The following is a 16,625-nucleotide window of genomic DNA, read 5'->3' as shown; positions in this document are numbered from 1 at the left end:
TCTCCCATAAATGTCTCTATTTTTCATAGTAAATGGCTTGATACTTTCTGGACAGACCTTGTATACCTTAAACAAAATTAGGTCCCATCATATATATTATTTTATCAGACTTATTTTCTGTTTTCCTCTGTATTACTTTAAATTTTTTTAAATTAAATTTATTGGGGTAGCACTGGTTAATAATATTTATAAACTTCAGGTATACTTTATAATACATCTATATACTCTATTGTGTGTTTACCACCAAAGTGTACATGTATGTGATCCCCTTTACCCTCTTCATCCTCCCCCCACCTCCTTTCCCTCCGACAATCATGATTCTGGTGTCCGTATCTATGAGTTTGTATGTTTATTTTGTTTGTTCATTTGTTGCTTTTTATTTTATATCCCATATGAGTGAAATCATACACTTCTTGTCTTTTTCCACCTGACTTATTTAGCCTAATACGCTCAAGACCTATCAATGTTGCCACAAATGGCAATATTTCATGTTTGTTAAGGCAGAATTGAATACCATCGTATATATGAGGGGGAACCCCAAAAAACCCAAAATTATCTTCTGGAGAACAGACCCCTTGTAGTACAGGTTTCTCCCGCTAGGTGAGGATTCTAGGAACCCATCTGTATCAGTGTACCAGCTGGCATTGTAAGAGGCTGTGTTTGGCTTCAGTGAATTTTTTTTTTAAGACTCTTTCAATGCATTTGCCCATTTCATGACAGGTAATTTACAAGCACACCTGCTCACATTGCTCAGTGTTCAGCAGTTTTTGAACAAAAAAAACCAGCATGACCCCTGTGCCCCACCCTCCCTATTCACCCAATTTCACCCCGAATGACTTTGTTTCCCTAAATAAAAAGAGTTCTCAAAGAAAATCATTTTGCCAGTATGGAAGAGGTGAAACAAAAAAAAAACAGCAGAAGCACTAAAAGGCATCAAAACTGACAGTTCAAAAGCTGTTTTTAGTAGGAAAAAATCTCAATAGGTTGTATTCCTTCAAATGGAGAATACTTTGAATGGGACTTAAGTTTAAACATGTAAGAATAAATATAAAAGTTTTTATAAATAAATCCCATTTGGGGAGTGGGCCCCCCATACATACAATTCTTTATCTAGTCATTTTTAAAGAATGCTTATGTTGTTTCCATGTCTTAGCTATTGTGAATAATGTTGCAGTCAACATATGGGTACATATATTTTTACAAATAAGTGTTTTCATAATTTTGGGGTAGATACCCAGAAGAGAGATTGCTGGGTCATATACTAGCTCTATTCTTAATTTTTTGAGGAATCTCCATACTGTTTTCTATAGTGGATACACCTATTTACTTCCCACTAGCAGTGTGTGAGGGTTCCCTTTACTCCACATCCTCTTCTACACTTGTTATTTCCTGTCTTATTGATAACAGACATTGGAACAGGTGTGAGATGGCATCTCATTGTGGTTTTGATTTGCATTTCTCTTATAACTATTGATGTTGAATACCTTTTCGTATGTTTGTTGGCTATCCATCTATCTTCCTAGGAAAAATCAATCTCCTTTTAAAAAATTTCAGCCTTATTTTTGTTGGACTAAGGGGAAAGGTAGATTTATTTATACCTAAGACAAGGTAGTTAGAAGTTTTTCCCAGGGGTCAGAATTAATAGTTAATTAGTGGTACTGAATCAAATAAAAATCTGGAAAACTACCAGTGAACTTGGAGAAAACTAAGAATGTTAATCTCACTCTTTAATTTTGTGTAGAATTCTTCAGACTTTTTATCTATACAGGTATAAGAAACCAACATTTCCTCCACATAAAAATGAGATTATATTATACTTTGTTTATTCTAAGTTGCTTCTCTCATTTAAAAACCATAGGTATATTTGTATGTTAATAAATACAGCTCAATATCATTACTATTTTTAATGACTACTACATTTTATAGATATAACCCTCCCTATACCATTTATGTGGTATTTAATTTGTTATTATAAACAATTTTATGATGAGTATTCTTATACCTACATGATAGAGTAAATTCTCAGGAAAGTCCTAAGCATCAGGTCAATGGCTGTGTGTACTTCCTAATCAAATTAAGAGAACAGTAAATATGAGCTCAAAGACAATAAAAGTATGGGGGAGGGAATTAAACACTAAAAAGGCTGCAAATAATAATTTATAATATTGAAGCAGCTCTAAACCTTTATATATTTTACCCTGGACCTCTCCTCTGAGGATTATTGAAAGCCAGGAAAAATATACAAGTCAACAGACAATAGTATGCTGCTATGAGATAATATCATTAATAACTAGGCTGTTAAAGATATATCACTGATAAAGCCATTATTAAGGCAAAATGCCAAAATAAAATGATAAATTCTATTTACCATAAAGACAACATACAGGACACAAAGCCGCTAGAGCACATGGTTTTTATACTGCTTTGGTCCTGGCTTTTGTATTTTTTATAAAAGAGAATTCTCAGTATGGAAATTCAATCACTCAACAATATTTAAGTATCTACTATATGCTAAGCACTGTTCTAAAAAGCTGGAGATTCAGTAGTGAACAAAACAGACCAAGTTATTGCCCTATGACACTACATTCTTGTTGGGTGTAATAATAAAAAAAGTATGTATTGAATAGATAATAAATGTTAGAGTAAAAAGTGTTAAACATAAAGTAAAACAGAGATGTGATAGAGAGTGGTGGACAATACTATTATAGATAGTTTGGTCAGGGAAGGCATTTTGGAGAAGGGACATTTGAGCAGAGGTGTGAATGAAGCGCAGAGGAAGAACATTCAGGCTGAAACCAGCAAATACAAACAAAGGTCTTGAGACAGGAGATGCACAATGTATCTGAGAAACTGCAAAGAAAGCAGCGAGCAGAAAGTGTTAAAAGAAGAGACCATGCATAGACACAACAGTAAAAACATTAGGAGTAGGTGGTTAGAGAACTAAGGACTGAGACTATGTCTGGTAATTCCAAAGGAGGCTATAATAGTACTAATTATAATAGTAGGTCCCATTATCTGAGAGTTCTTAGTATGAAGCAGGCACTAATCTCATGTCTCCCTCCAATCTATCTGAGATAGACATCCCCTTTTACAGATGTGGAAACTGGAATTCATAATAGTAGAGATGAGACATACCTCTCACTTGACTTAAAAATTTAAAGTGTCATTTCTGAAACAACTGGATCAAATACTGCAAAACTTGGTAGGTTTAAGTTAATCCACCTTCACATCTCTATTAGCTTTTAGTTGAAGCCTCTACTCTGAGAGCCAAAAAAAAAAAAAAAAAAAAAAAAGAACCATTCTTGCTTTACACTCTCTTTTTCTTTCCAACGACTGGGCTACAACATTAAAAACATGCATACTCCCAGTTTCCCACCTTACAGCTCTTTACAATCAAGTGCCTGTCACTATGGAGAAGGAGTATGGCACTAATAAGCAATAATCCTCAACCCTGGCACTGTTACAGAACAGACCTGGGGAGGGAGGTATATGATATACTATTACTGAAAGGACCCCCCTTTTTTTCTCTGGGGGTTCCCTCCCTGTACTAGGTTCACTTTGCCCGCCACAGAGGAAAGACGTCTCTCAATGCCAGAGATTGGTGAAAAGGAAAGGAATTATTTATTTAAAAGCTATACAGACCTAGACTAATGACTTAATGTCTTCATTAAAATACTAAAGTCCTTTAGAATACCCACAGATGCACACAGTCCTTCCTTCTCCCTCCGCCCAGTCTTGGGTACCATATATCAGGAAAAGAAGTAGAAGTGTGTGATTTGGGCTCTTGGCACCATCAGCTGTGTTGCCACCACAATCTCCAGTTAATCCAAAGCCATGTGGCACCTTCTCATAGCCTACCAGTCAGTAAGAGTCCTTTCACCCCTTTCCTTCCAGGCAAAGTTTCTCCTACTTCCTACGCCATGTGGCAAAAGAGAGCACCCCAAAGCCGCATGGTCTGACTCTCACCAAAGCCTCGGGGTTCTCCCCCCGTATGGCTGCCACGCCTGGGTTTAAATCCCCCTGCCAATATTCCTCTGTAGCCCCATTTCCGACTCCTCCCACAATCAGTTACACCTGCCAGCATTCCCATATTCTTTCAGCTTTACTGGACTGCCATGGTAAGTCTGGGCAGGTGTGACCCCATGGCATGGAGTCAATCTTCTCCAAGCTCTCACACAGGTACTGTAACCAGAGGGAGCTGCCTCCCAGTTACATCTTGGGTGGAAGTCACTTACATCCCCCTGGCTCAAAGCATGGCCACAGCTATTTAACATATCTATGCAACCAGGTAAAGGTTATAGATTGTTAAATGACCATCCCAGAGGTTAGTTGCAAAGCTGTTGCTATATAACACAGCTCCCAATGGCCCTGCTCCATGTGTCCCATCCCCTAGCTCAGCCTTGTGAGGGGTGAGGATATCCTATATATTTTTCTAATATTTCCTGGACACCTTGAGTTCTGGACCCCATTGCAAATCCCTATTTGGAGTCCCCCTCTTGGCTGCACCCTGTTATAGCACCACTTCAGTATTACAGATACCAACCCAGACAGACACTGAATATAGGGATGGTACCATGGTATCTGCATTTATCAAAAGCTCCAAATGTGGTTCTGTTGCACGGCCAAGTGAATAAAAACTAAATAGCATGGCCTTTGGATTTAGATAGATCAGGGTTCAAGTCATGGCTTTATAATTTATTAACTGTGTGACTTTGATTTAGTGCCTAATTTTTGAAGCCTCAGTACTCAACTGAAAAATAGGGATAATGCCATTTACCTTGCATGATTGATTTGTGAGAATATCTGCTAATACTCTATCAAATAGCAATATATTATGATATTATGATATAAAATAAGAAATATATATATTTGGAGGGTTTTCTGTCCTATTTCTGGCAGAGCTTCTTAAACCCTTGGAATTTCCTAAGTGATGAGAGTAACTAAGGTATCTTTTGTTATGTTAATGAAATAACTTTTGAAAAACAACTAAGGATGGGAGCTGGCTGCCAGTAGGAGCCAACCAGGTGGTTAGAGGATGGGAACATCCAGTCCCACCCAGATTTCAGGCAGGGGAGAGAGGCCTGAGGTTGAATCAATTACCAATGGCCAATGGCTCAATCAATCATAACTATGTAATGAAGCCTCCATAAAAATCCAAAAGGACAGCTTGCTAGTCCTTTTTCATACAGCTTCTATACTGCAGCATTAGAATGCTTACGTGTGCCACTGTGTCAGGCCCCAAGCTTAAAGAGGATAGAAGCTCCCTTGTTCCGGACCTCACCCTATATATCTTTCCATCTGGCTGTTGATTTGAATCCTTTAACACTCTTTGTAATAAATTGACAATCTAGTGGTAAATGACTTTTCTTGACTTCTGTGTGCTCTTCTTGCAAATTAACCTACTGCAAAGGGGTGGTAGAAACCTCTGATCAGAAATACAGGTAGCAACCTGGGCTTATGACTGGCATCTGAAGTAGAGGACAGTCTTGTGAGACAGTCCTCCACAGGTGGAAGTGATTCTATCTCTGGTTAGACAGTGACAGAATAGAGTTGAATTCTTGGACACCCAGCTGGCTTCTGAGAATTGCTTCTTAGTGTCTAGAAGCCACACACACACTAGAATTGGGGCTGAGAACCCCTTTTCAAATATATATTGAAGTATTTAGAGTTGTCAAAGTTATGCATTTATTGTTAGAATAAAGAGAGTTCAACATGCAGCCTGAAGAAATAAAAACATTTAAATGTAAAACTGATGGAGGAATTCAACAGTTAAAAATGTTTAGCTTTAGACTTCCAGTCAAGATGGAGGCATAGTCAGACATGCTCTGCCTCATCAGGCACCATAAAAAGAATGACAACCAGATCTCAAAGCAAGTAACACCCAAAACCATCAGAAAATCAAGCTGTATGGAAGTCCAACGACCAAGGATTTAAAGAAGCCACACTTATCCAGAGGGTAAGAGGGGTAGAATCATGGAAATGAGGCAAAGAGGAAGTGTGGTGCAGAAAAGCTGCGGCAGTGGAATGCATGGTACCACGTTCACATATGTTAGATAAATATCGGGAGGAATACCTAAAGAGTGAGCAATCCTAGTCCTAGGCCAGACTGTCCTGCCCAGGGTTCCAGCACTGGGAACATAAACCCCCATTACTTCTGGCTGTAAAAACTAATGGGACTTGAGGTGGCAGAAGAAACTGCCAGATTTTAGCTGCTTAAAGAGCCCGCAGGGGGCTTAGAATGTACACCAACACCACAGCAGCAACAAGAAGAGCACCATTTGTATAGAGGAGGTGGGTGAGGTGACTGGAAGAGGGGTGAGGGATGAGCAGGCCTTCAGAAGCCAGGCAATGGCACCATTCCCATTTTGAGCAGCACCCACCAACATAGAGCCACAAAGCAGTGAAGCAGGTTGCCTCAACCTAGCAATTACCTAAGACTCTGCCCCACACAATTCACAGGTACCTTTTCTACATAGGCCACACAACTAAAACAGAAAGCAAAATCACCTCTGCCTAATACACAGAAACAAACACAGGGAGGCCACCAAATTCAGGAGGCGAAGAAATATGACCCATATGAAAGAACAGAACATAATCACAGAAAAAGAACTAAATGAAACAGAGACAACCAAGCTACCAGATGCAGAGTTCAAAACACTGGTGATCAGGATGCTAACAGAACTCATTGAGTATAGCCACAAAATAAAGGAAGAAATGAAGGATACAATAAGTGAAGTAAAGAAAAATATACAGGGATCCAAAAGCAAAGGGATGGAAGCTGGGATTCAAATCAATGATTTGGAACAAAAGGAAGAAATAAACCGGAACAGAAAGGAGAAACAAGAATTCAAAAAAATGAGGAGAGGCTTAGGAACCTCTGAGACAACTTTAAACATTCCAATATCTGAATCATAGGAGTGCCAGAAGGAGAAGAGGAAGAGCAAGAAATTGAAAACTTCTTTCAAAAAATAATGAAAGAAAACTTCCCTAATTTGGCAAAGGACATAGAGACACTAGTCCAGGAAGCACAGAGTCCCAAACAAGTTGGATACAAAAAGGACCACACCAAGACACATCATAATTAAAAAGTCAAAGGTTAAAGATAAAGAGAGAATCTTAAAAGCAGCAAGAAAAAAGCAGAGAGTTATCTACAAAGGAGTTCCCATAAGACTGTCAGCTAATTTCTCAAAAGAAACTGCAGGCAAGAAGGGACTGGCAAGAAGTATTCAAAGTGATGGAATACAAGGACATACATCCAAAATTACTCTATCCAGCAAAGCTATCATTTAGAAAGGAAAGACGGATAAAGTGCTTTCCAGACAAGGTGAAGCTAAAGGAATTCATCATCACCAAGCCATTATTACATGACATGGTAAAGGGACTTATTTAAGAAAAAGAAGATAAAAAAACACTATGAATAGTAAAATGACAACAAACAACTATCAACAACTGAATCTAAAAAACAAAAACAAAAACAAACAACCAGAACAGGAACAGAATCATAGGCATGGAGATCATTTGGAGGGTTATCAGCTGGAAAGGGGAAGGAGAAGGGGGAGAATGGAGGAAAAGGTACAGGGTTTAAAAAGCATAATTGGTAGCTAGAAAATAGACAGGAGAATGTTAAGACTAGTACAGGAAATGGAGAAGCCAAAGAACTTATATGTATAACCCACAGATATGAACTAAGGGAGGGGAAGGCTGGAGGGAAGGGATGTACCAGGTGGAGGATGAGAAATATAATAGCATAATCAATAAAATACACTAAAAAATTTTTTTTAGTTTTAGCTTATAGTTAATAGGGTTAGTGATTAATAAATGCAGAAAACTGTTGTTCCAGGAACTGGAATGTATGACCAGACCGAACCTGACTTCAGGAGACCCAAAAGCAATTCAGGAGGACTGTGATCATATGGTATCTGAGCCATTGTGCTCCAGGGAGGGAACATCTGCCAACCAGGACCCAGATAAAGTATCATTGGGATGCTAGGACAATCTCCAGACTGCAACTTTTATCTAACTAACCTTTCCCCTTAATTCCAAACCCCTTACCTAGCCTTTTCTTCTCCTTATAAAAAGGGCTGGCTTGAGATGTGATGTTAAGATGGTTTTTAAGGGTACATAATCCACCGTCTTCTCAGATTACCAGCATCTCAATAAAGTATCTCTAAGATTCAATCCTTGTCTCTACTTATTGGTTCTCATAGTGACAGGCAGCACAAACACCAACTTTTCTAGTTTCCAAACTACCAGTCCTAACCAATTTATTGAGCCTCCTGATTACATAGTTTACATAGGAATCCTGAGTAATATTTGGAAAGGTTCATGAAACTTTGATTAGCAATTGCCATAAAAAATATTAATCATTCTGAAGCAAGAATATTAAATGCAAAATAATGATGTAACATTATTTTTTAAAATATTTTCTTTATTTATTTTTAGAGACGGACAGGAAGGAGAAAGAGAGGGACAGAAACATCAATGTGTGGTTGCATCCCCCCCCCCCGCTGGGGACCTGGCCCACAACCCAGGCATGTACCCTGGACTAGGAACTAAACCAGCAATCCTTTGGTTTGAAGGCGTGCGCTCAATCCACTGAGCTACACCAGCCAGGGCTGATGTAGCATTCTTACGTTTGCTTTGTGTACATGAACAGATATAACATGCCTAACTGAGAGCACCTGCTGCAGGGTTTCGACCTAAAGAGAAATAACAGAGGTCACATTAGCACTCAGAGACGATATTTCTCTGGCCCAGCCATAGTAGAGAATCTTCACTGCACATTTTGGGAATTCAGACGAGATGCTACAAGTCCTGCTACAAAATAGGTATCATACCCTAGAATTAAGGGCTCTGTCCTCATATCTAGAACAAAATGAAAACTGACCTGCCCTAACTAAGCACAGAACCAGGCCTGACTAAAGGAAGAGGATCTGCAAGTAATTCCATTCTCTTCCAGAACAAAACTCAACACCTTTAGTTGAAGACAACAAAATCAGTATTTCCTTAGATTAGATTCAGACAGCACACAAAACAATAACTAGACATACAAAGAAGCAGGGGATCTGACCTATAATCAAAGAAAAAAGTAATCAATGAAAAAAGTAATCAACAGAAATAAACTCGAAGATAATCCACTTGTTAAAATGAGCACACAAGGCCTTGTTAACAATTGTTATAAATAAGGTTAGTCCAAAAAAATTCAGCCTTTGTTACTATAATAAGAACAGTTTCCACAATGATAGTAACCTGGCAGCCAAGGAGAGTGGACCGCAACATGCATGTGTGAACAATGACGACTTCACTGTACTAGTCAGTGGGGGTACTAGATGCCACTGAGTGGGCATGTGCACTGTGTGGCCATGGCAGTCAAAATGACTGGGTAAGCTCAGCAATGAATCTGCATTAAATTTTGCATTAAGCCTGAACGTTCCCCTGTGGAAACTATTTGCATGATTCAGAAAGCTGCAGCTATGGGCAACTGGTGAATAGCAGGCAGCTTCATCATAACATGCTCACTCATGTACCATGTCTTATACAGAGTTTTTTTGACAAAATGTCAAATCACCCAGGTAACAATTGGTCAGCCAGTTGAACTCTGCATCGGATAGATTGCTGACCTCCAGTTTGTTTAGTTCTTTTTCTCTCACTTGGGCCATTTTTCTTATCATTTTAAAATTTTTTAAAATACATTTTATTGATTATGCTATTACAGTTGTCCCATATTTTTCTCCTCTTTATTCCCCTCTGCCCTGTACCCCACTCCCACCATCATTCCCCCACCTTAGTTCAGGCCCATGGGTCATATATAGTAAGTTCTTTGGCTTCTCCATTTCCCATACTATTCTTAACCTCCCCCTGTCTATTTTTTAGGTAACTACCATTTACGCTTCTTATTCCCTGCACCTTTTCCTCCATCCTCCCTCCACCGACCCCCCACTGATAACCTTCCATGTGATCTCTATTTCTGTGATTCTGTTCCTGTTCTAGTTGTTTGTTTAGTTCATTTTACTTTCTGTTTTTAGGTTCACTTGTTGATAGTTGTCAGTTTGTTGTCATTTTACTGTTCATAGTTGCGATCTTCTTCTTTTTCTTACATAAGTCCCTTAAACATTTTATGTAATAATGACTTGGTGATGAGGAACTCCTTTAACTTGACCTTATCTGGGAAGCACTTTATCTGCCCTTCCATTCTAAATGATAGCTTTGTTGGATAGAGCAATCTTGGATGTAGGTCCTTGCCCTTCATGACTTGGGATACTTCTTGCCAGCCCCTTCTTGCCTGCAAGGTTTCTTTTGAGAAATCAGCTGAAAGTCTTATGGGAATTCCTTCGTAGGTAACTGTCTCCTTTTCTCTTGCTGCTTTTAAGATTCTCTCCTTCTCTTTAATCTTGGGTAATGTAATTATGATGTGCTTTGGTGTGTGCTTCCTTGGGTCCAACTTCTTTGGGACTCTCTGAGCTTCCTGGACTTCTTGAAAGTATTTCCTTTTCCAGATTGGGGAAGTTCTCCTTCACTATTTGTTCAAAGAAGTTTTCAGTTTCTGGCTCTTCCTCTTCTCCTTCTGGTACCACTAGGATTCGAATGTTGAAACGTTTAAAGTTGTCCCAGAGGTTCCTAAGCCTGTCCTCATTTTTTGAATTCTTATTTCTTCATTCTGTTCTGGTTGAATGTTTATTTCTTCCTTCTGCTCCAAACCACTGATTGGAGTACCGGTTTCCTTCCCTTCACTGTTGGTTCCCTTTATTTCACTTTTCATAGCCTTCACTTTTTCTTCTATTTTGGGACCATACTCAACCATCTCTGTGACCATCCTGATTACCAGTGTTTTGACATGTACATCTGGTTGGTTGGCTATCTCTTCATCACTTAGTTGTATTTCTTCTGGAGCTCTGATCGGGTCTTTCATTTGGGCTGTACTTTTTTGTCTCCGTGTACCTGTTACATAGTAAGGGGCAGAGCCTTAGGTGTTCACCAGGGTGGGGCAACCCGCCTCACTAGTTGTGCTGCTGCATGTGGGGGAGGAGTTGGAGAGGGAACAGTGCTGCTTGCTCAGCTCTTGGCTGGCATTCAGTCACTTCCCCCACTACCCACAAGCAAATTGGGCCCTTCTGGTGCTGATTCCCGGGTGGGTGGGTTTGTGTATGTTCTAGGACCCTCTGGGTCTCTCCAGTGAACTCTCCTGTGAGGCTAGGAGTTTCTCCTGCCACCTCAACTCCCACAGGTTTTTTCAGTCAGAGGTTTTGAGGCTTTATTTCCCTGCACTGGAACCCTCAGTTTCACGGTCTGTCTGGCTTCCAAATTGTTCCTCTCAGTTTATCTGCACACTAATGTGGGACTGCCCTGTCTGCCAGCTTCTGCCTTGCCCGGTCTGCCAGCTGCCACCTTGCACACCCTGATCCTGCCACCTCACTACAAATCCTCTCTGCCTGGCTGCCCGCCTCTGCCCCACCTACCAATCTAGATGAATGTTTCTTCTTTAGCTCCTTGGTTGTCAGACTGCCATACAGTTCAACTTTCTGTCAGCTCTGGTTGGTTTTTTTTTTTTTAATTTGTTGTTGTCCTTCTTTTGTTTGTGGGAGGAGGCACAGTGTGTCTTCCTATGCCTCCATCTTGGCTGGAAGTCCAAGAATTTGCATTCCTATCAAGTTCCTGGGTAATACTGATACTGGGGTCCAAGCACCACACATTAAGAGTCACTGGATAACTTCACTGTCTTAAAAACAAATCATGCTGACTCTAACTCCATATTTTTAAACACATGTTATTGCTCTTGTCCTTACTTTTATTTTAGGGAACTATACTGTGACTTAGAACCCAAAAGATAGGCATGAAAGAATTTGAGGAGATAACAAAAGAATACAAATGAAAAAACTAAACTTTATTTGAACCTCAAACACTCAGCAACTTCAGTCATATACAATAAGCTGTAACCACAGAAGTAATCACTGAGATTGCTTTTACAGCCAAGAATAACCACAGATAAGCCATTACTTCCGATTTTCTTACATAATAAATTGGAGTCAGCAGGGAGGGATACTTACGATAGCTAAGAAACAGAAATGGCAAGAAAAACAAAGACATGGAAAAAGACTAGATGGTGTTAGGAAAGCAGCAGTGACAGACTTCAAATGGAAATGGATGAGTAATAAACATTAATGAAAAAGGAGTTATACAGTGAGGAGAAGTGACCATAGAAGAAAAAATAGTTAATAAACTATTTAAAGTATGGGATAATTAACTGAGAGGACAAGTCAAGTCCTAGAAAGGGACAAGCCTAATTCCCTATGTAAGGGAATTATTATGTCGTATTAAAGCACGCCAACAACATAACAATCTGGGAACATTTAGTATGAAAGAAATAAGCCATTCATACTTTCAGTAAACACTAATGGCTCTAACACAGCATAAGAGTCATGAACAATAACTCTGAGTCAAAAAAGTAAAGGTTCAAATATAGTTGACTGTTATCAGGCAAAAAAAGTACTATATACACTTCAGCAAAATTTTTCATAAAAATTACATCCACAAAGTTCTGACAATTAATGGGTAGTTAATTAACTGGAAACATCAATCATACAGATATCTGTGACTTTCCTAAAGTGTTACTCAAAAAGAGAAAAGGGTCACATGAAAAATAGTAAGATGACATTAGTTAAGTACTCTACTTTTACTTACCAGTTGGAAGGTCTTCAACTTTTGCAAGGTCATTCTCTTCTATTCCAGGCATTCCTGCATCACCACCTGGTTTGATTTGCTCTGCCCAAGTAACAAAAGATTTAATTCTTTATTTTTTCTTATATAAGTGGAAATTGTTTTGAAGGAAGGTAACAATCAGTTTCTAAATCAATAAGCTACACCGACTGAATATCTTTATATCTTGCTTTGGACATAGGGTTGTAACTCTAAAATAACTTACTGTTTTTTTCTCTATCAAAGGACATAAATTTGAAACAATACAGACACCTAATCATAACTGAACTAAAATCAAACAATATTTGCTATGATCGGAGGAGATGTTCACTTCAAAATGAGAAAAGTCATTACCCTGTTAACACAAAACCAAACAATTATAATACCTTTTCCCTGTTGAATATGATTGCTCGAGGGCTCTTCATTCTTCTCTGCAGCATTCTCAGGTACTTGTGGAACATTTTTAGGTACTGCATGATTGTTTGTACCCAATTCACTTCCACCTTTTAATTCAAAATTGTTGGCCTCTTGCTGTTAAATAAAGATTTGGTAACAGTAAATATTTTTCAGTTCAAAATGTTAAATCATTGATACAACTATTAACTAAATGTTCCAAAATAGTTCATTTTCAGAAACATATGCCATGGGTTCAAATTTCAAACACCTGGAGATGTCGGATATATTATTTTCTGTCCATACTTAATATGAAGTCAAAGCATAACCAACACCTTTTAAAAGTCTCTAATTACCACCAATGGCCTAAAATATTAGACAGAGGTACTTCTCTTTGACTATTCTAAGGGAGTGGTCCTACAAGAAGACAGTCTTGCTGAGCACTGTAGGTTACTGTGGAGGTCTACTGTTGGACATTATCCTGGGTGCTGTGGGAATATGGTTAGACCTGACTTAATTCTACTTGTGGGCCAGTTTTCTCTTTTGTATTGGTTGAGTTGCCTCAGTGGAAAATTGAGAGAGACAAAGAGCCAAATAGATATGCTTCGGTTGCAATATGAGTCCTTATACCTAATATTTAATGCATTTACACATGGTTTGTCACTGGTAAAGCACTATGCAATGTAATCATTAAGCAATGTTGTAAAAAATAGTACTAAAAAATCTACAGGAAATCTAGAATTACATGAGCCAAATTTAAAAATTTTTCACAATAAAAAGAAAAAAGGTGTCCTGACTGGTGTGGCTCAGTGGGTTGGGCATTCTCCCATGGGCCAAAATATCCAAAACGTCGTCAATTGGATTCCAGGTCAGGGCACATGCTTGAGTTGTGGGCCAGGTCCTAAATTGGGGGAGGGGGGGTGTGAGAAGCAACCAATTGATATTTCTCATATGGATGTTCCTCTCCCTTTCTCCTTCCCTTCCCCCTCTCTAAAAGTAAATACACTCTTTAAAAAAGAAAAAGAAAAAAGGTGCTTTGACAATACAGTGTACCTGGCAGATAAAATCAACAACAAACATTTGTAGTGTGCTTCATAGCTTACAAATTGCTTTCAGATTTATCCTCTAGCAGAGATAAACAGTGTGAGGAAAAATAAAACTGACACTTAAAGAAGTTAAGTAACTTGTCTAAGGTTACAGAGCTAGAGAATTGTGAAGAAGGAATTCAAACCACAGTCTTTCTCACTCCCACATTTTCTGGGAATTTGGTAAGCAATAGCCAAATCTCAGAACTTAACTGTTAATAAGTGAAATGACAAAATGAAATTTTTGTGTGTGTCAGCACGAAGGACAGGGTGAGAAAATCAATGGGCACAACCTGAGCAGCTCTTCTGCATCTCTGTATATTTTACATCACAGGCTATGTTTATAGTATTCTACTGCTTTGTAGATGTGGAAAAAACAAACAATATTAAACAAAACTTAAAAGTCAATGAACTGCTGTTCAAAATACTTTTCCATTCAACAGAGTTAACTAGTTAACAAAGCTACCCCTTTGATGTGTTATTAATGATTGTACCTTTATATGAATGGACAATATTAAATATTCTTTAAAAATAAGAGGGTTTTCTAGGTGTAAGGCTGGTGATTTGGTAAAGGGGCACGCTAATTGTTTTTTTAATAAATTTTTTCTCTGAAGTAATTTTAACTTCACTCAATGAACTCTCACTCAATTTCCTTTAATGCTAACATCTTATATTAGCATGGCACATCTGCAAAACTAAAAAGCAAACATTAGTATACTATTAATCAAACTAGACTTTATTGACTTCACCACTTTTCCCACTACGTCCTTTTCCTGATCCAGAATCCAATCCAGGATACTACATTGCATTTAAGTCCTCAGGTCTCCTTAGTCTCCACTGGTCTATGACAATTTCTCTTCCTTTGTAGCATGAAAGCAATAAACAAATGAGTGTGACTATATTCCAAAAGATCCTATTTATAGGCACAAAAATGAAAATTTCTTAACAATTTTCCTATCACAAAATATTCTTTTGATTTTTCAACCATTTTTAAGATGTAACAACCATTCTTTGTCCACAGATAGTATGAAAACAGAAAGCAGGCTGGATTTAGTTTGCTCCTTCTCCAGAGTAATTTCTAATTTCTTGGTTAAAAAAAAATCCCTGAATACAACTTACACTTGTTTGATATAGCTTACATTGGATTTGTTCCTATGAACAGAATCAACTTGTTACAGTAGTTGAAGAAAAGGGAATAAAGGGGTGGGGAGTAGAATTAGGCAGTTTGTCTAAAGGTTAAGTATTGGTTACCCTAGAAAGGAATTCTCTAACCATCTCCCTCCTCCCTGCCTGTTCCAATTAGGGCAGGATAAAGGCAAACAATTGCTGAAAAGTATCTTAATTAATAATATAAAAATAGCCCAGTACAGCAGAGCAGAAAAAGAGAACTACACTAGAAAAAGGGAAAAGCTCTCAACTGTGATTTTTGGAAGAACAGAAGAGAGCAAACTCACCCCATTATTTATATGAGCTTATAATAGTACAAATGCAACAGCACCGCCTCTTCCTCTTCCTTTTGTGTTCTGCTATGCTCCTCTAACTATCCAGTGTGTCAGTAATATCTTCTGCTTGTTCTCATTGCCTCTGTGCCACTAGCTTGATCAGGCCTGCCATCTTCCAGCAATCTACACCCACATTTCTTTAAGGTAGGTTACAGACAGGCAGCAGATATTCCACTTTGTAGATTCAAAAATTGAAATACAGAAAAAACAATGCTCTCAATATCATGCTAGAAAATACTGAAACAGGTAAGAATGAAAACCTGATTTTCTTAACTGCTAGCCCTTCAGAAGAGATGCTACCAGAGAGCAAGATTATTATTTTTCACTGTAACCTCTCTTTACTTTAAATTACAAGACTTCTTACAAATCACAGCTACTTAGATAAGATTACAAGGTGTAGAAAAATGAATGTCCAATGACTAGTAATCTTTAGACAAATTCCCTCCATTTCTAGCAGGGCCTTTGGTAATATACAGGGTCTGGCACAAATAACACTCATTTTTTATTACAAAATCATAGGCATATAATTCTGTAACATAACAATATCATACTCAGGCACACCACATGACATTTTAGGGGAAATGTTCAAATTAAAACTATAAATTACCATACCCATATTATTACGCTACCAACCACACTCAAGCAGGTGTTACTTCTGCTGGACCCTGTATATCCACTGAAAATAGATAAATCAATTAAAAAATTTGATACTCCCCAAAATTTACATCAAAATAGTGGCCAGCATTTCATTTCTATGTTTTAAAAAGGAATACAGAATAGGAGAAATTTATAACTAAGGGGAAAGTTTCTGAATTATTTTTCTGATTCTCAAAACAGAATAGGAATTAATTGATTTTTCAGTAAAATTTTCTCCACTTTACAATCTGAGAGATATATTAAGAACAAAATTATTTTTAACAGTCAGATAAAAGATATTTAGCTAAAATTAGTT

The 16,625-nt window shown here is 38.1% G+C and overlaps 1 protein-coding gene across 4 annotated transcripts in view; it reads right to left on the bottom strand.

The window, feature by feature from the left end:
• GOLM2 (golgi membrane protein 2) overlaps positions 1-16,625 on the bottom strand; it is a 111,461-nt gene that overhangs the window by 49,871 nt on the left and 44,965 nt on the right. For all 4 annotated transcript variants that reach the window (XM_028505355.2, XM_036032685.1, XM_036032699.1 and 1 more), the window contains exons 5-6: positions 13,080-13,224; positions 12,679-12,759 (exon numbers count right to left, since the gene is read on the bottom strand). In XM_028505355.2, the coding sequence (XP_028361156.1) occupies positions 12,679-12,759; positions 13,080-13,224 (226 nt within the window). The remainder of the gene's footprint in view (positions 1-12,678; positions 12,760-13,079; positions 13,225-16,625) is intronic.

This window comes from Phyllostomus discolor, chromosome 1 (genome assembly GCF_004126475.2).
Source record: "Phyllostomus discolor isolate MPI-MPIP mPhyDis1 chromosome 1, mPhyDis1.pri.v3, whole genome shotgun sequence".
NCBI classification, from domain to species: Eukaryota; Metazoa; Chordata; class Mammalia; order Chiroptera; family Phyllostomidae; genus Phyllostomus; species Phyllostomus discolor.
Note: the sequence above shows the minus strand (reverse complement) of the source record. Positions and strands in the feature narration are given on the sequence as shown.